The 27,887-nt window shown below is 41.4% G+C and overlaps 1 protein-coding gene across 1 annotated transcript; it reads left to right on the top strand.

The window, feature by feature from the left end:
• Positions 1 to 4,533: 4,533 nt before the first annotated feature.
• On the top strand, positions 4,534 to 27,153 carry rundc3b (RUN domain containing 3b). Its single transcript, XM_049584290.1, has 11 exons — positions 4,534 to 4,805; positions 13,616 to 13,731; positions 16,180 to 16,313; positions 16,748 to 16,833; positions 17,093 to 17,182; positions 17,548 to 17,628; positions 18,591 to 18,765; positions 20,788 to 20,945; positions 22,642 to 22,788; positions 22,975 to 23,096; positions 23,184 to 27,153. Exons 1-11 carry the CDS (start codon positions 4,711 to 4,713, stop codon positions 23,327 to 23,329), a joined length of 1,350 nt encoding a protein of 449 aa, XP_049440247.1. The 5' UTR covers positions 4,534 to 4,710; the 3' UTR covers positions 23,330 to 27,153.
• Positions 27,154 to 27,887: the final 734 nt, after the last annotated feature.

Genomic DNA, 27,887 nt, shown 5'->3' on the forward strand with positions numbered 1-27,887 from the left:
GTCTGATTCCCTCACATTTGTTCTTATACCAAGTTAAAGCAAAGCAGCGGAGAGTCACGTGTCTTACCTTCAACAATAAGTCATGTAACTCAGTAAAGGTCATCATATTTACAACTGTGTCAGGTGTTTCCTTCGGAGAGTATTTTTATCACTGTCGTCGACATTATGGGAAATGTCACTCCTGTGGTTTCTTTGATTCACGTCACCTCACTCTGAAGCGCAGGTTCTGGCTGCACAGAGGTTATGTGGTGTAAAAAAAAAGAACAGATTCAGCAGATTAATCATGTGATAATGAGACGCTGCTGTTGTGGTTTGGTTCACAAACACACGTAAGGATTCAAGTAGAGTTCATGCTACATGTCAGACTGACTCAACAAACCACCTTGAGGGAGTTTCATAAAAATGGGAAATTCATTATTTTCACTGTTTAATTCACTACAGCAGTGAGTCCAATGTGGGTAAGAGTCATAAGAATGACTATTCTGATCATAGGTTTCACATCCTTCACGGTTATCTCCACAGCTGCAGTTAACAAATCTTGAAGTCTAATTAACAACCAAAATCTTGTCATATGGGGCGCCCTCAGTGGCTCCCAGCGCATACCATTAAGGCTAAGCTCTTACTGCAGCATAAAGGGCTTGAGTTCAGCCCGGGCCCTTTGCTGCGTGTCATCTTCTCTCCCCTGCCTTTCCTGTCACTCTGTTTCTTAATATGAAATAATAGAATAGCAGAGATTAGTCTTTTCAGATGGACGTCCCTGAAGCAAAAACCTTATTAAATAGGGTACCGTGACCTAATGTGTTTCAGTTTAAGGGTCCTTGACACAAAAAAGGTTGGGAACCACTATTTTACACTGCAGCGTTAAGAGTTTTTACAATGTCTTTGTGTTGCTTTCAGATCTAATAATCGGGTAGATCACTGTATGCCCTGTTTCCTTTTTCTTTTTTGTGTTGTTTTGTTTTGTTTTTTTATTTGTTTTGTGCTTTGTTGTATTTTAGGTAGCCTCGTGTAACATCTTGGCTGAGGGACTACTGATGCAAAATAGCTTTTTGGCAAATTTTGGCATTTTATACCATGTGTATTTATTAATTTGCACTATCCCTTCTTTATTAAACTTAACTCGACTCAACTCAGTGAAAATAAAATAAACTAGAATAAAATAAAATAAATAAAATGAAACGAAATGAAATGAAATTAAATAAAATAAAATAAACTAGAATATAACACATTAAAATTAGAATCAACTAGAATGAAATAAAATAAAATAAACTACAATTAAAAAAACGGTGCAGTGGTTAGCATTGTCACCTCATAGCAAGAGTGTTCTGGGTTCGAACCCGGGGGTATAGGTACCCTTCTGTGCAGAATTTGCATGTTCTCCCTGTGTCAGCGTGGGTTTTCTCCAGGTGCTCCAGCCTCCTCCCACAGTCCAAAGACATGCAGGTTAACTGGTGACTCTAAATTGTCCGTAGGTGTGAATGTGAGTGTGAATGGTTGTTTGTCTCTATGTGTCAGCCCTGCGATAGTCTGGCGACCTGTCCAGGGTGTACCCTGCCTCTCGCCCGATGTAGCTGGGATAGGCTCCAGCCCCCCCGCGACCCTCAAGAGGATGAAGCGGTTAGAAGATGAATGAATGAATGAAAATAAAATAAATAAAATGAAACGAAATGAAATGAAATTAAATAAAATAAAATAAACTAGAATATAACACATTAAAATTAGAATCAACTAGAATGAAATAAAATAAAATAAACTACAATTAAAAAAACGGTGCAGTGGTTAGCATTGTCACCTCATAGCAAGAGTGTTCTGGGTTCGAACCCGGGGGTATAGGTACCCTTCTGTGCAGAATTTGCATGTTCTCCCTGTGTCAGCGTGGGTTTTCTCCAGGTGCTCCAGCCTCCTCCCACAGTCCAAAGACATGCAGGTTAACTGGTGACTCTAAATTGTCCATAGGTGTGAATTTGAGTGTGAATGGTTGTCTGTCTCTATGTGTCAGCCCTGTGATAGTCTGGCGACCTGTCCAGGGTGTACCCCTGCCTCTCGCCCAATGACAACTGGGATAGGCTCCAGCCCCCCGCAACCCCCAACAGGACATGGAGGTACAGAAAATTTGAAAAAATTTGAGACATTTTGCCTCCATAACAGACTTTCTATTAGACTAGAGGAAAGAAAACATCCAAAATACACACTGAGGTGTTTCTTTTAGTTCAGATTTCTGTTTTGGAAATGTATGCAAAGAGCGCATGGCTCATTTTAACCCTAACCCTAACCCTGTAACATTTTAGACAACTTGTGGAACTGCAAGGGTAAAAACAAAGCAGCGCGTCTCTCAAATACAACTCACCTCCACCCTCTAGTGTTTAATGCTGTAATATTGAAGGGAACCAGGATAGAATGTGCTGTTTTCTTTGGGGCCACTGGATGGCTCTCTCCTCCTTCAAAGCTGACATAACTGAATTTAAAGGCAGTTAAAAGACACAGTGATCCGACAAAATATTTAAAATCCAAGCACAGGACTGGAACATGGCAACTCTCTCACATTGCATTTACTGTCAGTTATTTTAAGACACGCATGAACATTAGAAAACATAAATGTGACTCAATGTTTTCTGATGCTATTAAATGTTTTGTTTTATTAATACAGGAGTAAAACTTATTTATATATTTCACGTATGATTCACTGGAAAATTGATAAATATGTAGTTCAAAGAGGAAAATGTAAGATTCAGAATGTTTTCATTCATTTGTTGGATGAATCAGCTTCTTAACACTTGCAAATTAAAACAGACATGTCATTTACCCATTATATAAATTTCTGTTTGTGGGTGACAGGCAGTCACACACACACACACACACACACACACACACACACACACCTTTAATTTAACCCCTCACACTGATTACAGGATAAACATCATCTTGCTTTTCATTCAGGACCCTTTCACTATCAGACTCATACTGCCGATTGGACAAGTCTGCCTTCAAAGTAAAAGTAGGTCAAATTAAGTGTGCATTTGAACATTTAAATTTAGTAGAATAAAAACTTGAAATACAGAGAGAAGCTCTCAGGTAGATATGGCTCATGAGACAAACTGACCAGTTTGATAAGGATAGGTAGTCTAATGTTAGGGGCCAAAAAAAGAGTTATTTTATTGTGAAAATGACCAGATATCTTCTTCTTTTTTCTTTTTTTAAAAATTTATTTTATAATTAATTTGGCTGATTAATTAATAATTTCAGTTTTAACAGTTATATATGTAGTTAATGGCTATATTTTACTTTCTTTAAACTGTATTTTTTAACTACAAGAAGATCTGGCAAGGAAGTTCGTAATAATGATAATAATATTATTATTATCATTATTACTACTACTACTAATAATAATAATAATAAAGATAGATAGATAGATAGATAGATAGATAGATAGATAGATAGATAGATAGGTCCCCAGGTACTCCCAAACTTAAAAAACAAAACAAAACAAAGAACAAGACTTCATGCCAGGGTAAATGACATTTAGCAGCATCATGGGAATTGTATTTGTCAGAAATTACAGCATATTTTTAACCAATAATGTCCTCTCAAATGAAACAGAAACATTTGAAGGAAGTATTTGTCATAAACTACACAATTTGAGTTTTTTTTGAATTCCTTGTCTAATATAAACTGAAGGAGATATATTGGCAGAAATTGAACATAAATTCACAAGTATGTGTTCAAACTAAGAACTGTGTTTTTGTTACCTTAGAATGAGACGTTTATATTTATATTCTAAGTGGGCTCTCCTCCGCAGAGTCTGTCATGTCGTTCTACAGTAGCCTGCACACTGGCTCTTGATAGGACCATTTGCATTTTCATATCAGCCATCATAGTTCTCTAACTAACATGCTTGGCACACAGGTGAAGTTTCCATTGGTTGCAATCTGCAATTTCACCACTAGATGGCACGAAATCTGACATACTAGACTTATTTGCATTCTGACCAAGCAGCATCCTCCTGAGCCAAATATTGCAGTTCCTCTCATGGCCACTTGAGACTGGCTCCATATGTCAATCCCCACAGACCCCCCATGTTAACATGCCCAACTTTACAGCAGAAACAATCATGTTTACAGCTTGAAACAAAAAAAGTCCCTGTAGATAATTTCAACATTCATGACAACTGCACAGGGGGTAAAATTTTTATATATGACTCAGCGGTTTACATTTTATCACGGCTTAAAGTTATGCAGAATTACTTGAGCAACAGGCCATGAGTCAGATCCACCCTTCACTCCTCCACAGCTCCACCCTCACGTCCAAATATGGTCACTTCTGGAGAAATGCCAAACTTGAGGTTTCAAACCAGTGTCCACCAACCAATGGGTGACATCAAGGTAGCTATGTCCATTTAGTTATTTTATACCGTCCATGGTTGCAAATCTGCAACCTCACCACTAGATAGCACCAAACCCAAGACCTTTAAGTTGTATTCTGACACATTGTATTAAATTATATTAGCTTTTATTCTGAAGGTTCCAGCCGGAAGTTCTGTACCAGTTGCCTTGACCCAGCTTTGTGTTGAGCCCTCAGCCCCTCCTGCAGCGGAGCAGCGTGTGTTCCTCCGGGGTGACGGAGACAGCTGGTCCTTCCCTGGTGCAGCAGAGCGAGCGGAGCAGGGACGACGCACCGTCGCCGCCCGCAGCCACGGACGGACACGGGCCGGGGATGGCGTCGCTCGGCGTGGGGCTGCACCTCATCCGCAAGCGGGGAGCGGGCAGGAGCGCCGCGGTGGAGAGGAGGAACCTGCTCACGGTGTGCAGGTGGGATTTCCTCACACTGCTCTTTTATCTGATGACAGGGAGGATGAAACAGCGCCTCACGGCAGAGATGTTTATTAATAATCTCAGAGGCGTTTGTTTGAGTTTAGCTCGTGGATCCGTATTTAAAAATATGACTTCATGTGCACATGGGAGAAAGTCATCCTGCATCTTTTAAACGATGTGCATGAAAATATAATTGAATTTATTTATTTATGTTTTTAAATACCAGCTGGCTGACCTCAGGTAAATGCATCTATCATGTGTATTTTGCCTCTTTCATTCACTCACACACAAATGCACACTCACCCACTACAAGCAGCCTACACAAGCCTCCATTAAACAATCACATTTCACTTTTAATTACCCATACAATCAGTTCAGTGTAGGATTAAGCCGGGATTTTGGAAATACTCAGGTCACGAGTCCAAATTCCTCCATCACAGTCCCACCTCAATAAAAATGTTGGATTAGGCATCAAAAGCAAACTGAAAAATGTTGTTTTTATATATTTTTTGTTCATTTAACTGTGCAAATATGCATTTATATTTTTAAATCCCCCTCACTGGTGCTTTAACACACCAGAAATATGATTAAAGTAGAAAAATACTAAGTGGTTTTTCCTGTTTTGACTGGCTGAAACTTAAATATAAAGATACTAAGTCTGGAAAACAATGCATAAATTCTGTGTTTATGCACCCCAACCCAGTCATTCATTCCTCATTGCATTCATAAATATAAGCTTGGTTGATATATATGGAGCATGGTTGACAGGTAGATAAATAGATGTTGAGGTGTGTGCACACGTGTCGCCCGCCTGTTTCCCCGCTTCTCTTTGTCAGCTGAAGTGAAAAGCTCTTTGAGTATCGATCTGTGGTCCTCTGAGCTGCTGGCACATGTCAGTTACTGACTGACAGTCCCTGTGGTGCGTTTGAGACTGAGGAGCACAAAGGGTCAGAAAAAAGCAAAGATGCAGAGGCGTAGTTTTTTATTTTGGCACCAAGAAAGAGTAACAGTCCAGAAAACAAACTGATAATACACCACCTGCTCCAGCTGGTGTCTGCTCTGTTTACAAGAGAACAAATATAATTTTCAGGTTTCAGGACAATATCAGGTGTAGCGTGTCTGGTACGCCTTCCTCCATTAACATCACTGAAACAGATGTAAAGGGAGAGTAATTAGACGCAGGTGCTGCATGCTGACCACTCTGGTCCTGTTCCCGGCTCTCTCTGCCTCCGCACCAGCCATCAACTCGCTGATTGGCACAAGCGGAGGAGGGAGAAGGAAGGTGAGAGAAAGAGATGGCAAAATTAATGAGTGGAGGATTAAATATTACTGGAGTTAGAGGAGGGCAGAGTAATATTGAAGGAGGACAATACATTTTCCCTCTTGTTTCCACCTTGGTAGCTTTAAAGCCAAGACAGGCAGAAATCTGGAAATGGCAAAAGGAAAAAAGTCAGGATTTGAAAATACACCCCCCTCCTGCAGCTCTCCCCTCTCTGTCTTAAATCCCTCCCACCAGACGACCATGGGCACATGCACATGCTTCATTCAGTAGCCCATTGTTTCCTTTACATTGATGTATCCAATCTTATTTCATTGTACAGTAGCACACAGCTCATTCTCCCAGCACCTCCTTGCCCCGCTTTCTCTCTGTGTATCAGAAATGAGACAAGAATTACCCAGCAAGCAGACCCACAGTCTCTCTGCCTCGCTCCCCACCGCTGTGGCCTGCTTCCCTGGGAGGAGAGCAGGCTGCAGCCTGGGAGATGGACCTTCTGTTAGTGGCTGTTGCATCTCAAATTTGGCCAGTGCAAACCCCCCAGTGCTGGGTGTCTCAGTGGGCTGGTGGCTAGCAGCAGTGCTGGGTCTAACCTGTGTAACAGCAGCAACAGAAAGTTTGCTGATCTGGTGAGGAGTTGGGGCTGTACGTTCCCCTGGAGCTGGGGTTTGAGCTGGCTGGATTCGGGTTGCTGCGGCCTCAGGTTCACAGCCACGCAGAGCTGCTGCTCACTCTCTTCCCGGCAAGTTGGTCTGTATCAGAGTGAGGCGGAGGACACACTGAGTCGAGGCTCTCGCTAATGTTAACCACATAAATGTGAACTTGAAGCTGCAGTCGTGAGCCTTTTGCTCTGGTTAGGAGACGGCTACATCCATCCACCCATTTTCAACCGCTTATCTGAAGCCTGGTCAGTGGGGAAGCAGGCTGAGCAAAGTTTTCCAGGCGTCCCTCTCCCCAGCAACGCTTTCCAGCTCCTCTTTGGGGGCCCCAAGGTGTTCCCAGGCCAGGTGAGATATGTAACCCTCCAGCGTACTCTGAGTCTGCCCGGGGCCTCCTAGCAGTTGCCCGGAACACCTTAAGCGAGAGACACCAAGGACGCATCCTTATCGGATGCCCAAACCACCTCAACTGACCTCTTTCGAAGCAAAGGAGCAGAGACTCCGAGCTCCCTCCAGATGTCTTAGCGCCTTGCCCAGTCTCTGCGGCTGAGCCCAGCCACCCTTCTAAGGAAATTCATTTCAGCCACTTGAGTAGGCTACACTATCAACATTTTCTCTCCATCTCTGAAATGTTTCACCGATATTGACACATTTTATTTCATTTATTGTATTTACGGGTCACAGCTGCTCACATGTAAAGATTTGATGCTTTTCTTATATATGACAGGAAACATTATATCTTTGGGGTTTTTGACTGTTGCTTGGACAAACAAACACGGTGAATGTCACATTGGGAAATATGAATTGTTATTTTACGGTAATTTTCTGTCATTTTATAGACAGAATGATTAATCAAGCAGGTTAATTGATAGTTAGTTTGCAGCCCTATTAACATATACTGCATATTCTGCATTGGCTTGTTGCAGCTTTTTATTTAAACCTTGATGTTGAACACCGAGTGAATTATATTCCATGCAAATTGTGGATGTCTTATTCATCATTTTATACAGCCCCCCGGAAACTTTAGGATCTTCACCAGAATTTCAATTTCACTTGGTTTGAGCAGTGCTTGTCTGCACAGCATGAGCCTGCTGCTTGTTAGGTGGTTCAGGCTTTAAGAAAAGTGTAGATTGCTACTGAAAGTGAGCATGAGAGGAAAGCAGAGACTCTGTAAGAGCTGCTGCAGGAACTGTCAACAGACATTGTCTAAAAGCTCAAAAGACAAAAGAGGCAGGACACTGCAAGTTACATATTTTGGAGTATTTTCCCTGAAAACAACCTCTTCATGCCCTTAAATGGCTTACATGTAACTCTGCACCTTTGCCTCTATTTAGTATGCGCAGATCTGTGAACATGCAGATTAGTTTCTCGCTTCTGTCTCCACCCACCCATCGGCTGTTTTAACAGCTTTGACCTATTAATCAAAGAAAATACCCACACAGCCGTGCATATGGGTTAGCATGGTCACCAAATTATCAGCTTTGACAGGTCATATACATGGCCTTATGCAGATCGGTCATGAGAAAGCGGACAGATTTCAGGATCAGCAGATTGATTATTAGTAGATCAGCTTTGGAAATCACATATCTACTATCATGAAATCATGTGGTTGGTTCATTTGCTTTCACACCGCAAACAAAATGCACCAGAGTCTGCTTGGAAGTAAACTGAGACCACCTTTTTATGTGTTCTTGGTTTGGTTGATTAGTTGATTTTAACCAGACCAAACGGGTTAGGTGTGAAAGTACGCTTAACTTGCAAAATACTGAAACGTAGCTACACCTGGCTTCTCTTTTGATACCCCTTGAGTGTTATGCTAATGATATGGAAATTTCCACCCTTCAAGTTGACAAGATTGGTTCCTTATGTTGGTAACGTTTGACAACCTGGTCTCACTCTGAAGTCTTCGAAATCTAGCGCTTGGGCAGTGACTTGCGGCGTAAGACACTGACGAAAAAAGCTGTCCTTTAATGTTGGCATGATACATGGCTGGTCGCCATTATAGTTTAATGGTGCTCAGCTGTGTCAGGGGGAAACACGGCGGGCGAAAAATGAAAGTTAAGGCGGCAAAAGTCCAAGTAGGGTGGGTGGGAGAGGTGGTGGATGGGTCCAACAAACACCAACCTTCACTCAGGAGAGCCGTGCTCACTTCCCCTAAGATTATAAGGCCAAACCCTGTTCTTTTTTCCCTAAAGTTAACCATGTGTGTTAGTTGTTGGAGGAAATAAAACCTGAATTCACGTTGTTCTACGGACATAATGTGTTTATTTTGAAAGAGACTGTGTGTAAATGGTAAATTTCCTGAGAAAACACAAGTGTATTTTGAAAGAAGACAATGCATGTGACAGGCATAACCTGACACAGCGTCCCAGAACGTCAACAACTAACTCACCCAGGGTACCTTTCACATCGTATCTGGATGTAGAAGGTCCGTGACCAAACGTCGATGTGTGATGAGGTCAGTGTGAGATTGTGTTGCGTTTGAAACCGACGGCCCAGTTCAGATATAATGTGATCGCATTTCGGCTGTCAGATATGATCAAATCTTGAAAATGGGCTGTCAGAAGATCCAGTAAATGAGGATTATCCTGAAGTGTGGATTCAGGAGCTTGTTATAAAACTTTAAAATTGGTAAAATATATATACATTTGTTAATATTTTGCACTTCATTTGTATAACAGTTACTGTGATAAAGTAGATAGATTAGACATTATGCAACCTATTAAGCCTTTCAGCATAGTAAAGTTCGAAAAGGATGTTGTCCCCATAGAATAAGCTGTCAAAATCAAACAAAAATTATTTAAAGTTATAATATTAAAGATTTCTGTTTCGTTCTTTTTGGCAGCACCTACGATGACAAGTGGTAATTACAGTGAGTTTGTTGGCAGACTACATTGATATGTAATCCTATTTAGAGCAGATTTGGTGCTCTTAAAAATTTGTATCTGGATTAGGGTGATCCAATGCAATGTTGCTTTGAAAAACTGGCACAAAACTAAGATGGATTAGCTGATCCTAGACAGCAAATCATGGGATTTCCACTACAATTCTTTCAACAACTGGGCCCTTGCTGTCGAAATCTGTGTTTTTGAGACTCATCGGTACCAGTTCTAACGTGGAAATGCTCAGCCAGGGCATTGACTGCTCATATCATTCATGATATGTCTTATAAAAAAACACCATATGTCACCATATATCTTTAAGATCACCTTCTTTCTATTTTAACACCCTTCAAACCTACACAGGTGTTTTCATGCACTCTGACTGATTTGACCTCTTCTGGGAAGACCTGTGCAGAAGTCATTAAATTCAATGTTCTGTTGGAGGACAGAGAGTGTCCATCTACAGTCATGTAATCACATGGAGGAAAACATCTAAAACACTGCTTTATAGGGTTTTTATAAATAACTGAGGAGATGTTTTTATAGAGTGAAGGCCAAAGAGAAGAGCAGCAGTGTTTTCTAAGAGGCTGTGTGATGTTATTCATCCAAGCACACAGCTTTCTGAATGAAATCTGATTGATTGATCCTGAGATGGGGGAAGACAAGCCCTCAAATGGTGCCCTGTGTCTGTGGGAATAATTATTTTCTGATGGCTCAAACGTCGCGTATTGTCACATCATGAATCCATCATGTCACACTGGGACGCGTTGACATGCAGAAAACAGATCATTCACAATTTTCTGAGAGGTAACATCGATTATTGTTGTCGGTCGCCTAGCAACAGGGTTCTCACAACTTTAACCACCTCAGCAAGCGATACTGTGCGTGACTGAATTTTGATATCGAAAACACAGCCTCAGGAGTTACATTTGAATGCAGCGTTATGTTAAATGAGTTGTGTGTGGGTGGACAGTGTTGTGGATGTTCTGGTCTCGGGCTGTCTGACCTTAAAGGGACTTTATTCAGTCGATCCATTGGAGAGATCAAACAGTTTAACCCATCTATCACCACTTTTAAAAACCCAAATTTAAACAATTGTCCTAGTTTTGTCTGTTACAGTTATTTATTTGTTTTGTTTTTAATAATTTGAATTGTATTTTACATTTCTTCGTAAAGTATATCTGTTGTTTTGAAACGTGCTCTATAAATGAATTTGACTTACTCTATGTTAAAACCATCCTCACAGTGATATAATTTCTAATGTGTATTATACTGTACATAGTCTGCTACAGGTGTTCCTAAACTTTCAACCCAGTCTCCAGAAGAGAATGTTGGTATTATACTTTTCTGCAAACCACTAATACATTAAGTTTGCATGTAATATATGAGGTGACTTTTTCATCAGGAGGTGGGGGAATGGTTGATGGCATGACACCTAGGCAAGATACCTGCCAAGTTGCAAACCACTGTTTGAGACCAACAAACAGCAAAACTGGTCGTGTTTAATCGAGTCATTGCCGTGTTTACAGCGGCTGTTTAGTCCCCAAACATGGCTGCTTTTAAGCGACCTGTGGGTGATTTTCCAGGGGCTTTTACCCAAATGTGGGTATTTTTGTTATGGACCTGGTGCGATGTTTCCTACAACTTTTAAGCCGTTGTATGTGGGTGTTTTGTAGGGGCCCATTGCTGTTTTTCCAGCAGCATTTTAGACCCCAAAAGAGGGTGTTTTTTAGTCCTTCCTGATGGGAAATGCCACGAAAACATGTATTTTTATGGACCTGGTGCTGTGTTTCCTGAAGCTTTTAAGCTATTAAATGTGGGTGTTTTTTGGCAACCTGTGGCTGTGTTTCCAGCAGCTTTTTAGCCCCCAAACATGGGTTTTTGTAGGGACCTGTTACTGCATTTCCTGTGGCTTTTCAGCCCTTTAATGTGGGTGATTTGTAGGGACCCATTCCTGTTTTTCCAGCAGCTTTTTAGACCCCAAAAGAGGGTGTATTTTTAGGCTTTCTTGCTGGGAAATACCAGGAAAATATGGATTCATTTTTATGGACCTGGTCCTGCAGCTTTTCAGTCCTTAAATGTGGGTGTTTTTTAGGGACGTGGTTGCGTTTCATGCGGCTTTTTAGCCCCCTAACATGGCTGCTTTTAAGCCATCAAAAGTGGGTATTTTTAGGAACCCGTTGCTGAGTTTCCTGAGGCCTTTCAACCCTTAAATGTTGGTGATTTGTAGGGACTACTTGCTGTTTTTCCAGCAGCCTTTTAGATCCCAGAAGTTTTCTGTCTTTTCTGCTGGGAAATGACACAAAAAGCAGCTATGTTCCAACAGAGATTGTGCCTTAGACCCGGGTATTTTAGGCTGAAACATAATTTCTAAACCTAACCACACATTAACCACAGTGTTGGTGAAACATAAGGTTTCAACATATCCACACATTATAACGTGCAAATGTAACGTATTGGTGGTTTGCAGAAACGTTTCTGTGGTGTCTGCCTAAATTGCTGTAACAAGCAGGGCTGATTTTCAAAGTGTCTGAAAGTTAATTTACATGACATGTCATTAAAACCTGCCGTTGTTCATGGAAATAAGCTGAAATCTCTCTGCTTTCGTCTTTCACAGGAAGCCCGCGCTCTGTGGTCAACCTGCTGCTAAGCAACGAGATAGAAAGAGACACAGTTTGGCAGAATTTGGACAACACATACACACACACACACACACACATACATGTGCACACACTTGCCCATTAACTCTCCTTCCTGTCTAATTAGTTGAAACCAGATTAGATGGAGTCAGCCGGAGCACATGACTGTCGCAGTGGGCAGCACATTATGACTGTTATCATCACAGGATATTAATCAAAGCCTCGCTAACCATTGGTGAACAGTTGCTGCAACAAGTCTCTTTTCAAGATGCACTGCTTCCCTCAGCTCATGTCCCAGGTCGAACCACCAAGCCATCTCTTGTCACTCCCCAGAGCTAATAACAGATGTCTTGATAGGATCTTTCTCCACTCTGCTGTAACAGCATGGAGCAGCCTCCCCCCTGCTGTCATCAGAGACACCACCTCAAGTAGTGTTCACATTAGAGCTGCACCATTCATTCAATCAGTTGTCAACTATTAAATTAATCGCCAAATAATTTGATGATCAATCAAGAAAAAAGTGAAATTATCTGATATCAGCTTCTTAAATTTAAATATTTCTGGTTTCTTTAATCCTAGCAAACTCAATATCTTTGGGCTGTGGGGTAAATAAGACATTTTAGGACGTCAACTTGGCCTTTTGAGCAATATTCTCCACTATTTTCTGACCTTTTATAGACCAGACAACCTTCAAGAGGAGATTGAATACACACCTACTCAGCATGACACTGCAAATCTAAAGCTCAGGGACTTCAGTCATAACAAATCTTCATACATATTCCTGAGTAGCTGCAGATCAGTCAGTCTGAACAGTATTCATGAAGCTTGTATCTGCAAATACAACAGGAAAAAAAAAACTCTGGAGGCAAAATGTGTTTATTTTTCGTGCCTTGTAATTAATGACAGACATGTTACGTTCAGTTTATGTCAATTGAAATTCTTCTTCTTCTTTTTGTTTGTTTGTTTGTTGTGATGCATTCAGTAAAGTGTGTATTACCTTTTCGAGTGTTTCACATCACTCAGTCTGGGATCAGACAGCAACAAAGAAAGTCTTTTATCAATGTGGATGCTTAGATGTCAGTGTAGAAAAATGGGAATAGATCCCTCGCACATTTAAAGGGATACTCGCCTTCAGTTTGGGGACTCACGAGAGAGATTTTTTTTTAAATGAAAGGGCCAACATATTCTGGCTATTTATTAAATGTAACAAAACTGCTTGATCCTGCAGTTCCCATACTGCAACCAGTAGCCTCTTTTCATCAGATGTTCCTTCCTGGTAGATACCTATAGAGCTCCATACAGGCCTAATAGTGATTTTAATACCAGTGTGTGCATCTTCTTTTGTGTCCAGGTTTTCAGTGAAGACTCTTCTGGACCGTTCCTGTTTTGAGACAATAGACGACACGTCTCCAGAGTTCATCAACTTTGTTTCCATCCTGGAGCACATCCTCAGTCATCGACTCAAAGGTAAAAGACATAACCCATACATAAACATATGCATGCCATGCAGCCTAATATTTAAGCTGCAGGATGCAATATTATTTTTGTCACGCTCTGACTTTATTGATAAGAGAGTGACAGGAAACATGAGAGAGAAAGAGAGGGATGACACGTGATAATGGTTCTTAGTAGGAAATGAGCAGCGGACGTTGTGGTCACTTGTGTCTTGATAACAGCAACCCAGATAAGAATATGAAAAAATATGCAAAATTTTAATGTGAAATTGGAATGACTCATCGGTTGCAATCACTAGTTAGGGTAACAACAGGCATCTTGTGTCCCTTTATTGAGATCAAGTATGGATGCTGGTAAAAAAAAATATTCTCAGTATCAAACACAGTAGATTCTTCTAGATTCTAGATTATTTCTAAACTATAGTATAAATACTGGCCTGTTAAAGACCTGGGACCAGTTGCACAAAACACCTTAAGTTTTCTCCTTAAGTATGACACTTAAGGCTTATTTTCTCCGTACCTGAGGGACTCACACAGTTGCACAGAATCCCTAACAAGGTTTCTCTAGTTAAGGAAAAATGTGAACTCATCTACTGCATTGAAAGAGATTTTACAGCGGTAAAAGTTTCCCTGGAGATTGTTTATTTGCTTGGACTCACAAATTTGGCCTATAGTTAGTGAAAAAATGGCTGAAGATAACAAAACTATATTGGTCAGAGGAGGAGAAGATTAAATTTGATCTCAAGTACCTGAAAAAGAAAACAGTTGTAAGAATAAAACATTGATTCAGTCAAATCTAAAGTGTAAAATCAAAAGGTATCCATCAGGTTCTCCTGGTCACAGAACACTCTGCTCAGGGTGTGTTAGTTCTTTTCATTCATCACTATAAACACTGTCGCATTGCAGTTAAGATAAGTCAGACGTACCTTTTCTTTCTTTTTTTTTTTTTTTTTTTACCATGCTCTGGTTGCTAAGGTCTTTTGTGCAACTGTGTAGGGTTTCTTTAAGTAAAACACCAAGACAAGTAGAAATCCGGAAATACTTAAATGATCATTTTAAAAAATTCTTAAGGAGAAGACTTAAGGGTGTTTTGTGCAACTGATTTTATTTTGAGGAAACCTTAACTAGGACTCTAAGGACTTACTTTCAGAAAGGTGGACGTCTTGTGCCTTCCTGCTGGTACAGACATAGCCGTGGCCAAAGACATTATCTTTTCGGGTTGTCCGTCTGTCCGTCCCGCTCTCATGAACAAGATTTCTCAGGAGTGGCTTAAGGGAATTTCTTCAAATTTGGCAGAAACGTCCACTTGGACTCACGTGTGGGGTCAAAGGTCTGTGCGACCTCACACAACATGTTTTTGGCCATCTCTCAAGAATTTGTATGCTAATTATGACAAAATTTTTAAATAAATGTGGCTCGGGATGTAATTTTAACGTGATGACATTTTATATCCAAAAGGTCAAAGGTCAACTTCACTGTGACACTAGTTAGTGACACTAATTTTGGGTGTCCATCTTGAAACTGATTTGATTGCATAGATCTTCTGTGCTGCCGGGTTGAAGATGTATGTGAAGCATCCATTTTTTAGAATATGTAGCTTCTTTGCAGCAGCATCCATATTTTAAGTGTTGTCTACCATCATGGCTACATATGAGACATGGATATAAACTGTAACTTCAACTTGACTGGTTAACAGAGACATACGACCCTGAGGTGGTAATTCTAATACATTCAGTCCAATGAGTGCATATTATATGTCACTTCAGTGTAATTTCTCTTTAAAAAAAATCCCTTAAACTGTGTTCCACTGCCGTATGTATAACAAGTACAAACTTCCTTTGAGCATCTTTAAAGGGATAGTGCACCCAAAAATGAAAATTCAGCCATTATCTACTCATCCATATGCCGATGGAGGCTCTGGTGAAGTTTTAGAGTCCTCACATCACTTGTGGAGATACGAGGGGGGAGTGGGTAGCAACACAACTCCACCTAATGGAGGCTGACGGTGCCCCAGATTCAAATGTCCAAAAACACATAATTGAAACCACAAAATATCTCCATACTGCTGGTCCGTAGTGATCCAAGTGTCCTGAAGCCCCGACATAAAAAGTTGTTTGGAAAAACGTCATTTTAACTCAACAACTTTTTGGGCTTCAGGACACTTGGATCACTATGGACGAGCAGTATGGAGATATTTTGTGGTTTCAATTATGTGTTTTTGGACGTTTGAATTTGGGGCACCATAAGCCTGCATTAGTTGTGTTGCTACCTCCTCTCCCCTTGGATCTCTGCAAGTGTTGTGAGGACTTTAAAACTTCACCTGAGTCTCCCTCGGCATATGGGTGAGTAGATAATGGCTGAATTTTCATTTTTGGGTGCACTATCCCTTTAACATTCAGAGAATGACTAATGCAGATTCAAGCATTTAAAACCTCTGTTTCTGTCTCTTTTTTTCTTGCAGGTCAGACAACTTGGTTTGGTTATGAGAGTCCTCGGAGTTTCTGGGATTACATTAAAGCTGCCTGCAGTAAAGTCCCTCATAATTGCATCCGAAGCATCGAGAGCATGGAGAATGTGCGATCGTCGAGAGCTAAAGTGAGGATAAATCTGTCTTGGGACCAGATTTAATTACCCGAGGCAGCAGGGAGGAAAATAACTTGAATCTCCAATTTAATTATTTTCTTTTTTAATGTGTAAATTTAGCCACAAATTGAAAGATATACTGAGTATACTGAGTCCGACAGTGTCCTGACCTGCAGCACACACACAGTGCACAATGAGAGGTGTGTTATTTTAGCCCTCTTTATATTATCCCCTCAGAAAAAGAACAAAGGGAACAAAAAAACTGTTAAGAACACTCATGCTCATAAAACGTGACTCAGTCTAACCCCGCAAGTAAGAGAGCAAACAATTGGAGCTAATGTTGGCTGTAGGTGAGAACAAGGCACACACAGGCGCGCACTCTCTCAGGTCATGAACTCCATAAGCTTCGACTAATGGCTCAGTGTTACTTGTGTCTGTCTCTGCAGGGCAGGGCGTGGATCAGAGTGGTCCTGATGGAGAAGAGATTATCAGAATACATCTCATCTGCACTGAGGGACTTCAAAACCACCAGGTCTTAATGTGCTGCTCATACACTCTACACACTGTTTCCCCTTCAACCCTAATTATGACATCTTTATCAAATCATGTGCATTCAGACAGGGTCTCTCTCCAACATCAGCATCCTGCAGCATCATTTACATCTTCTTATTAGTTGATTATCACACATCTTACAGCTCCACCTTCCTGCTCCACTTTTTATTCAACTCCCAGTCATCTCACTGCATCTAAAGGAATTAATGTCGATAATGTTTGCACATGTGTGACTGTAGGAGGTTTTATGAGGACGGCGCGATCATACTGGGAGAGGAGGCAGGGCTGTTAGCAGACACGCTCATCGGACTCAACACCATTGACTTCAGGTACTAATCACAGTCTGCTATTTCTCACTGTAACTCTAAGTGTACTTTCTTTTTCTCCCTGCTGCTCAGTCAGTATGTAGCTTTCTTTGGCAAAGTGTCATCGGAAAAGTTACGATCCCTCCTCCGGTTTTGAGGCTGAGCCAAAAGGCTTTTATGTGTAATGAGTCAAAAGGAGGACGTGGATGGAATAACAAGCTGCTCCTCTTGACTGTAATAGAAATACATTTTAGATTAAAAGTTTTATATAATTTACCGGAGCTAGATGTTTGTTTGCGTAAGTATTTACCTACTCTCACTGGACACACCTAAATCGGCATTGTTGCAGCAGAAGAGATGGTGCTTTGATTCTCCATCGTGTCTTTTAGCTTCTGTCTGAAAGGAGAGGGTCTGGACGGGAGCTGCCCCGCCGTGATCGACTACACGCCTTACCTGAAGTTCACTCAGAAGTATGTGAGGTCAAATAACACCCAATAACACATGATAGCAGGGGTCAACAAAGTCATTTTTATTGGGATTTAAATTGTATTTACACTGTTGTCTACAGCAGATTTTTTAAAAGTTGTGCAAAAGTTTTAAAGGGGCAGTTCACCCCTGAATTAAAAAGACATATTTTTCCTCTTACCTGTAGTGCTGTTTATTAGTCTAGATTGTTTTGGTGTGAGTTGTCGAGTGTTGGAGATATTAACTTTCTCTGCAATATAATGGAGCTAGATGACACTTGGCTTGTGGTGCAAGTGTCAAAAATACATTTGAAAACTCAACAGCAATGTCTCTTTGCAGAAATCATGACCTGGGTACTCAAGATAATCCACAGACCTTGTTGTGAGCAGTTTCATGCAGGAACTATTTCCTTGCTACCGAACTACACTCGCCAACTGTATCACCGCGCAGAAGGAAGCGTGCCCTGCATAGGACTGTTTTCCTAATCCCACTCCTGCCCGTTCCTGCTGGATTTCTGACCACCACCACTCCCACAGTGTGTTATCTATTCCTGTCCATTCCCACAGGGTGCGTGTCAGCTCCCACGTGCACCCACAAACATTCTGACTGCACAATAGATCGATTATCAATAGACTGAATACATGAAACTGCTCACAACAAAGTCTGTGGATTATTTTGAGTAACCACGTCATGATTTCTGGGACGAGACATTGCTGTTGAGTTTTTCAAATGTATTTTTTTTTTTTGGCACTTTGAGCACCACAAGCCGAGTGCCATCTAGTTCCATTATATTTGAGAGAAGACAGACATCTCTACGGCTGATATCTCCAACACTCGACAACTCACACCAAAACAATCTAGACTGATAAACAGCACTATAAAGAGGGTCAGTCACAGGCCACTGTTTGCCTGCCCCAGCTGTGTTGGATGTGTACTTATATGAGGCTCATGTTTGTTCCCTGTGCAGTGCAGACAGCATCAGCAGCGACGAGGAGGAGATGAGGACTCTGGGGAGCAGCGGCAGTGAGAGCAGCACCCCCGACAAAACGGCCACCGCCGCCTCCATCTTCACCGAGCAGAGCAACTTGGTCAGCAAGTGCAAACGCTTTGAGCAGAAGTACCGGATGGCACTGGAGCAGAAGGTAGTGTGTGTGTGTGTAGTAATACTGTTATTTTGGGATAAACAAAGTGGATGGTAATATATATGCAAACGTGACATTTCCCATGATGCCTGCATGAACGTTAAAAGCTCGAGCTGTGAAATGCCAGGAGATGTGTTCTGTGAAGAAATGTTTTTGACACAAACAAACACATTTAGCTTGACTTTTTTGAATGTACTACATCCTTAATGTCACTTTCCTCTGTGGCTTTGGCTGTTACATAACCTCCTGAGACCGCAGCTTGTGTTTGATAGGCGTTTTTAATTTCTCTGAGCTACTTAGGATTGGAAGGACCTGATAAGTATAAAAAACTAAACATTGTCTTTGAACAGGAAGTAATTTTTGGACAAAAAGATGTCTTCATAGGGAGACAATGGGCTTGTTTTTAATAGTTGCAAGTGTGTAAAAAAGTATAAAACTGTTTGTTTCAATACCTGAACACTGTTGTGCAAAAACAAAATTACAAACAATGCTACATTTAGAGGTTAGAGGTCACTGTTCAAGTCTAACACTGTTCAAAAACTGTTCATTTCAACGCCTGAACATGGCTGTGCAAAACTGTAATTAAGTAATGCAAAATATCTAAAAGCCTTGTGATTTGTTCGTTTTGTAACCCTGGATCATATTTTCTCTGCTCCATACTACAATGTCCTTTTTGTCCGTGGGAACAGTCTGTCCCACCTAAGTGGCCTGTGAAAAATGCTGGGATAGTACAATATTAAAGTCCCTGTGTGCTCAAACGAGTTTGTCCCAATTTCAGCATTTTGGCTTGTCACTGTTGCTAAAATTGTTCAAATTTGTAGCCATATCAAATTACAGATGTTATTTAGCACAAATAAACAAGTTTCAACCATAAAATTTGATCAGCTTTTGCACCTAGTCTACCTTTGTGTCGGTAGTCTCGCCACCAGACAATCAGAGACCTCCAGCTTCTGATAGTCTGGGGACACTCCTTTCTAAAGTGTGTTTAACACACCGGCGAAAACGGTCGGCAACAAAGCAATGCCTCTTGCATTTTTGAAAAGGTCACACCCTCCCGGAAATGTGCGCTCCCCCTTTTCTCGTCCGCAAGGAAACAAACACACAGAGAGCTTGAAAATGGATGCCGAGAGATTTAACTCCGTTTTATCAAACGTGTGTTCAGTCCACAAGATTGTGGAAATGAAGGACTTACAGCGACTTGAGCCATTTTGTACCGCTGCACGTGTTTCTAGTCAGACTATGTTTACGAGCACAAGAGTTCAGCGAGCCACCGAAGGACCGCCCTGCAGATTTACTATTGGTTCTGCAACGTAGGGAAATTTTTTAAACTCTGAAATTGTATCCACCCATCTAAATACAAAATCAAGGAGAAAGTCATCAGTCTTAAGCAAGGCGTCTAAACTGACTTGTGAGTCTATTGTGTCGGGATCAGCTGTAGACTGAGCATAAAAGTGTCCACAAACTAGGACAACAGGTCCAAGTTATGCAGAATGGAGTATAAGGTGCAGGAAACCCAAAATATAACGTCGTCATATGAGGACACAGGGTCTCACGAGGATAAAACAACGGACCTGCCACTGTCTCCACTTTGCTTTGAGCCAAAAACAAAAAGCTCAAACAGCATTAAAGGGGTGCTTTACCCATTATCAACCAGCTTTGTATCATGCCAATGTGGGTAGTATGTGTAAAAAGATCATTTGTTTCATACCAGCCGCCATATTGTTTCCCTTGGAAAAAAAACAAAACAAGCTTGCATTTCCTCACCTACTAGTAGGAGCGTTTATTGGTCTGGTGCGGCGCAGGGCATTCTGGTAGTTGTAGGTTTTCTACCTCTTGAGCAAAAGCGAATACCACAGCCCCTCCCTTTGTTTTCTCTGGTCATGTAGCACCAGTTTCAAAAGTCTTTGTGTTTTTCCACTGCATAGCCTAGTTTTACAAAAAGACCATCTTTTCAGCATTGAAATACTTCTGTAAACAAACACACAACGCAAATGTGTATGCTGATGTGTGTGTTTACCTCAGGGCTACCTAGAGGAGCTGGTCCGTCTCCGAGAGGCCCAGCTGTCAGAGGCCATGTCTCATAACAAAGCTCTTCAGCAGAGCCTAGCAGACACACACGTCTCCCACACACTGGAGAAAGAGCAGCTCGAGTACATCATACTGGAACTACAGGACCAACTGTGAGTTCATCCTGCCTCTCTGTGTGTGTTTGTCAGTGCATGTGAGGTCGGTGACGGTGAGGTGGAGAGCATTTTGCAGCAGCATCCAGCTGTGGGTTTGACATTCAGGACACAGCAGGAAGCCCGGAGGTTGTAGTCGGTTTGCTGTTTGTGTTTTGTTGAATCAATCGCTGCTTTTCGCCGAGAGGAAAAGCTGCAGCAGCGTTGTGTCTTTAAATTAATGCTCTAATTAGTGAAAAAACATTTTCAGTTTGATCGCTAATTTAACGCTGGCTGCACAGTCTGTCAGGAGGATTTGTGTGTCAGAATCTCTGGAAATTAAACTGCAGTCTAAAGCCAGTGGAATGAGTCAGTGGATGTTTTCAAATGCAAATAGAGTGAGAGGCAAAGTGAGGAGCAGCGAGTGCAGTCAGAGAGATGACACTGTGAGTCAGAGAGTATTTAGAGTACGCAGGTATTGTTGTTTATTGTTTATTCAAGGATCCCTATTAGAGGCAGATCTGCACATTGCACTGGGAACTTTTGCACATTGCCTGACTAATATTTTTGCACCTTCTGCACAAACTCCACATCTTGTTCTGACACAGTCATAAACAGATTTATTGTACATATTTGCTATGTCATTGAACTTTTTAAATAACTATCTTAGTCATATTTTTATTGTAATTTTTCTAGTTTGTATTCATATTCTTGAGTGTTGCAGTACTGTTTTATGTATGTACCAAAAAACCAAAGCAAATTCATTGTAAGTGAAAACCTACTTGGCAATAAATCCTCTTCTGATTCTACTTCTCACGTGGATCTGCGTCTCGTCTTCCTGGGGTCCTGTTCTTATAAATACAGTATGCTAAATGCTAAACTTGCTATGACAGTGGGCCACTTTTTCAAAATGACAGGAGGCCAGGGGCCAGTTAGTAAACAAACATAGATGATGAATATATAAATAATTAGCTCTGACCTCTGTCAGCGATCCTCCCCTGGCACTTTTCTTTTTAAATAAACAAGCAAAAAAAAAAATCAACAAAAAATCCTAATGTGAATCAATTTATTTTCATTGTGAAAAAGAAAGTGGTCGGCGGGACACCTTGCACCCTATTGAGGGCCAGGGGCCGTATTCACAAACACAAACTGAGAACACTCTCAGAGAGCTATCAACTTTGCCTAGAAACTTTAGGAAGGAGTCCTAGCTTAGGAGTGAGTTAGGAAGGTTCTCAAAGCAGCTCTGAGCAAGGAAGGGACAGGAACTTTTATCATAGTGAGGAGGTGTTGACCCCGTTGCTTGGTGTGATACATTCTTTTAACAGATGTGATTGGTTGTCAGAGACATGCCCTTTTGTGAGTCTGCAAGGTGTGGACACCCAGTGGAAATTAAATGAACTGCGGACTGTGAAAGTGTTGTCATTGTTAGTGCGATCACTCTGCTGATGGAAGGTTGAGACAGACTCAAGTCATCACTGCTGCACTGTTGCATTTTTCCAGTATTTCAAATATCTTAGTGTTGTCATAATTTATTTCTGGCATAATAATGATATTGTGTTTGGTGTGTTGTTGTGTTATGTTTTATGTTAAATGTTAAGTGACTGCATTTGTGCAGATATTATTTTACACTGCACTGAATGACCTTTGTCCTCTTTCTGTTTGAAGAGTTCATTCAGTCAATAAATTGTCTCTAACTCTGGACGTCTGTTGTCTTTAGCACGGTCCTGAAAAACAATGATTTGCGATCCAGACAAGAGCTTACTGCCCATCTGACCAATCAGTGGCCATCTCCTGTCGTCTTGGATGCCAACGCCGTTGCCTTGGACACGCTGCTGTACAGGAAGAGCACGGGACAGTGGGAGGAGTATGTAGATGCTTTTACAGCTTCCAACTATTTTTTTTTATTATTAATTAATCTCAATAACTTAAGTGAATTATTCATGGAGTACAGACCTTGCTCATTTATCTGTAGCAGTAAATGTGTTTAACGATTATTGTCTCAGCACTGGTTACGTGTAATCTTTACTGATCCTCTGTCGCCTCTTTGCAGGAAGAGTTTCCAGAGCCTGGAGCAGCTGTCTGCAGACATGAGTCTCTCCCAGACCTCACTTGAACCGGCACACACAATGAGTCTGGAGGGCAGGCCGACCGGCACACACTGGCCCCACCAAGGTACGTCTCCTTCTGCGAGTAAGCACCGTTGTCCAGGAGGGCCTCCGCTCTGATGTGAGTATTAATCTTATTTATCTTGTCACTCAGGTAAAGAGGAAACTCCATCTCTAAAGGGTCTGTGTGGCTCCCTGACCTCAGTCGCAAGCTACAAGTCTCTGGCCAGCCTGAAGTCCAGCGAGTGTTTGGCCAGTCCTGCAACAGAGATCAGCAGCCCGGGCTTCACTCCTTCATAAGGAACATAGAGCTAAAAAAATACATCACAACCAGGGCCAGACAATCCAGGAACTTTCTTAATGTAGGTGTTTCTGAGCCTGTTTACACCTGGTATTGACGTGCTTCTTGGGTGATACCATCACAAGTGGACAGCGCTAAGTACACAGTGTAAACAGCCACCAAGACGCACTGTGATACGATAACTCCAACCACTTGTAGAGGTGGTCGTGGTGAGACTCACAAAATGTTAATAAATTCAAGATTCTCTCTTTCACTGAACTAACGTTAAGCTTACTTGCCTTGTGACCTTGTCGTAAAACACACTTCATTCAAACTCAACAGAAACGAAATAAAACTCACCAAAACCGTCCGACTCAGTTTACTTGCTTTTGGTTTAGTTTTTTAGTCCACTGTTCCAATAATCATCGACTCTAGTTCGGTCAAAATAAACCCTTAATTCACAGAGTTAAATGTAAAAAATAAGCTGTTTTTCCACCGGTCTCTTTCTGCCATGCAGGCTGGCTGTTTGCAGTCCTGTAACGTTATCCCCACTCTTCGCAGTCACCATGTATGTCATCTCAGTTGCCTGTTGCACCAGTAGAGACTGACACTAGGTGATGCATGATGTGCGGCACATATATCCTCAACACAGCCTCTCCATGTGATTTCAAAAGAAAGATGAGTGTCTGTATTTTTGACAGTATTGTCTCGGAGTAGAGCTGCTGCTCCTTCGTGCCGAAAGGGATCAGTTGAGGTGGTTAGGGCATCTGATCAGGATGCTTCCTGGGCGCCTCCAGATAGAGGTGTTCTGGGCATGTCCAACTGGTAGGAGGCCCCGGGGCAGACCCAGAACACACTACATATCTCATCTGGCCTGGGAACACCTTGGGGTCCCCCAGGAGGAGCTGGAAAGTGTTGCTGGGGAGAGGGACGTCTGGGGTGCTTTGCTCGGCCTGCTGCCCCATGACCTGGCCTTAGACAAGAGCATGAAAATGGATGGATTGAAAATCTTATCATGTAATACCACCCAAGCCTAGTGCTGATGCTGTATAACAGGGGTGTCCAAACTGTTTTCAACTGGGGCTGGATTAGACAATGGGAAAATACCTGGAGGGCCAGCTCCTAAAAGTGACGAGCTTTGCTGTCGACTTTATGCTTCTTTGCTGTGTTCATGTCTGCTCCCGAATCTAAACTTTCGTTAGCTTGTTTACCATCTATTTATTCTATTATTCTATTTATCTATTCTACTTGGGGCATGTCTACAAACTGTTTGACAGTCCTGTCATCATGAGGTGAACTGAAAAAATGCAAAGTGAACTTGCTTGACTATCCAATACTGTGCTGTGGACCATACATAGTCTACTTTGAACAACAAGCTGGGGGCCGTTTAAAATCAGTTCGGGGGCCACAATTGGCCCCCAGGCCGGACTATGGAGATGCCTGCTCTATTACTTGCCAATTTTATGATGAATTGAACAATGTATTGTGGATAAGCATTGATCGGTTTGAAGCACAGTGTTAAATCTGCTGGCAGCGGTATCTCCAGCTGTACCGACACAACCACTCACATGACTAGCAAACATGCTAGCAAGAGCGTGGATGTAATAACTTTGTGCTGGGCCCTCATAGTGTCAATGACATAGGCAGTAACACAATCTGAACACAAACTGTCAGCTGGAGGCGCATAATAGACACAGATATGAACGGTGATGTGTCTCGGCTGTCCACCTGCGTTCGGATTACTGAAGCACTTGTCAATACCAGGTGTCAACAGGCTCATTGATTTGTAGACATTTCCGTTCTGTCTGTATGTGGAGCTTTGACAGATGGAAGTCGGGGTTTGTAAGTAGAGAATCAGGTGAAGCATGTCCTTTGAATTGTGTTAAACTCAAGAGCAGCTCCATCAGACAGAATAATGTCTTACTACTGTACCATACAGCTGAAACGACCTCTGACTCTCTATAGAGGATATCCTGCTGTTATTTCATTAATAGAGAGGCGAAGTCCCTCCCCTTCCATTTAGTTTTGTACTCAATGATCTACACCTCTTGTCACATACAGTTTATGTCACCAACACCAACACGGCTGTTACCTCCACACAACATTCTCCCAGAATGTGAGAATAAGCATTAAAGAGGTGAAAATTACTACAAGTCTGGCCATGTCAAGAGCCGCAGATGTGCCAATGTCAGTACATCCCAGTTGGAAACACACAGGCGTCGTAGCTTCAGCAAGAGGAAGTTATGACATCACTTATATGATTTTTGGGTGTGTCTTTCTATTTACCTATTTATTTATATTATCATATGTGTGATTCATGTCACAGGGGATCAAAATGATATTTGTCTCTTGACGTTGACTACAGCACCTATTTCTTCCGAAACAAGGTCCACCAGAAGGGGAGGGACTTCACCTCTCTATATGTGTTTTTGTTTTGTTGGTGTTTTTATCTGTGGAGCATCCGTTTTTTTCCATTATGGGAAATGTATTAAATAATAGAGAGTTTGTGTAAGGATTGAAAGGTTTCCCAGGAGATCATAGCATGCTGAAAATACTGAGTGTAGATCAGAGTTCTGAGAAAACACAAAATACTGAAAGCTTTGGTCAGTGTTAGTCTCTTGTCACTATGAATCATTTCAAAGGGTCTTTTATTATTGTCTGTGCTTTTACTGCTGCCACTGAATTCATGTTTTTTTTATCTAGTGATCTCTTTGATTTCTGATGAATGTACCTTCACATTTGTCACATTATGACATCAAAGTTTTGCATAATGCCATCTCACTTTTTGTTTTCGGGTGTAAATGTTTCTGCACTTTTTTCACATTTTTTATTTGATCAGTTTTATATTGTCAACATGGTGTATAATGCAGTGTCACATGGTTTTGTTCTCAGGTAATGATCCCTATGATTAATACTCACCCTTTATTACTTTAAGATTAAAGGGACACTTCATTCCAAAATCAGAAATGCATTTTTCTTCTTACCTGTAGTGCTGTTTATTAATCTAGATTGTTCTGGTGTGACACCATGTCCTAACAGCAAGTGAGTGTCAGACTGTCGCTCCACAGTGTGTTAAATTGGAGACTTTCTGTCCACGCTGGATCTGTAAAATATGGAACTCTGGAATTTTAGTACATACTTCCTTATTTTCCATATTCACAACAATATTATCACTCCTATCGTATAGATATCATTGTTGTAGCTACCACACTATATCGCAGTGGTTCCGAAACTGGTCCAGCCATGGGGTCCAGATTTCTCCTTAGTCATTAGTTCACGGTCCTCGCAGTTAAATACATTCAGTGTCATACTTGCGTTTGGCCATTTCTGCAAGCTAGTTTGCTGTCTCTGTCTGCTGTCGAGTAGCTGTGCGTTATTCATTCACTCTACAGCAGGAAACGGCACTTCAAAATGAAAACTGTGCTGGAAATTCACCGTGCTTAAAAATAAAGTGTGTTTTTACCCGCCAGTTGGGAACTACTGCTGTATCGTACCACCATCTCCACTTTGTAAAACAAGCTAGCTTGCTAACAAGCTCAGCTGAGCATCCCACACAATACTTGCCAGAAACTTTCAGCTCCCTGGGGCTCTTCTTCCAGCCAGATGCCAACTTATGTAGGTTTTTGTAGGTATCATAGATGACTCCTCGTGAATCAGCAACTCCTTGTCCACTGTGGTGCTTTCAACACGAGCAACAAGAATAAAATATAAAAGGGCCGTTCAACAAAACACATCTAGTTCAGACACAGTATGAGTTGTCGAGTGTTGGAGATATTGGCCGTAGAGATGTCTGCCTTCTCTCCAGTATTATGGAACTAGATGGCACTCAGCTTATGGTGCTCAAAGTGCAAAAAAAACAAACAAAAAAACAAACCAAACATTTGCAAAACTCAACAGCAATGTCTCTGTTCAAAAATCATAACCTGGTTACTCAAGATAATCCATAAAACTTGTTGTGAGCAGTTTCTTGTAGGAACTATTTTCTTTCTACCAAACTACACCCGCCAACTGAATCACTGCGCAGAAGGAAGTATGAAGTCTACTCATGGACGAGGCTAATGCTCCTGGCAGTGTAAGATGCGAACATTAATTGCATCCTCCTTGATTAAGCTGTAACGTTCACTTGCTCAGTGGTGCTAGGTGAGCTAGCAGTAGATGCACACTTCCTTCTGCGTGTTGATTAATTTTGCGGATGTAGTTTGGTAGAAAGAAAATAGTTCCTACATGAAACTGCTCTCAACAAGGTCTGTGGATTATCTTAAATAAATGAGTCATGATTTCTGGAAAGAGACATTGCTATTGAATTTTTTAAATGTATCTTTTTGGCACTTTGAGCACCACAAGACGAGTGCCATCTTTTTCCATTACACTGGAGTGAAGACAGACATCTCCGCAGCCAATATCTCCACACCAAAACTATCTAGACTGATAAATAGCACCACAGGTAAGAGGAACAATATGTATTTTTGATTTTGGGGTGAACTGTCCCTTTAAGCATTATTGGCCCTTTAATTATTCAAATGCAGTATTTTAATGGCTAGTTACCACAAATAGATCACTCTTAAAACTCTAATTAAA

Source organism: Epinephelus fuscoguttatus, linkage group LG8, assembly GCF_011397635.1.
Source record: "Epinephelus fuscoguttatus linkage group LG8, E.fuscoguttatus.final_Chr_v1".
Taxonomy (NCBI): Eukaryota; Metazoa; Chordata; class Actinopteri; order Perciformes; family Serranidae; genus Epinephelus; species Epinephelus fuscoguttatus.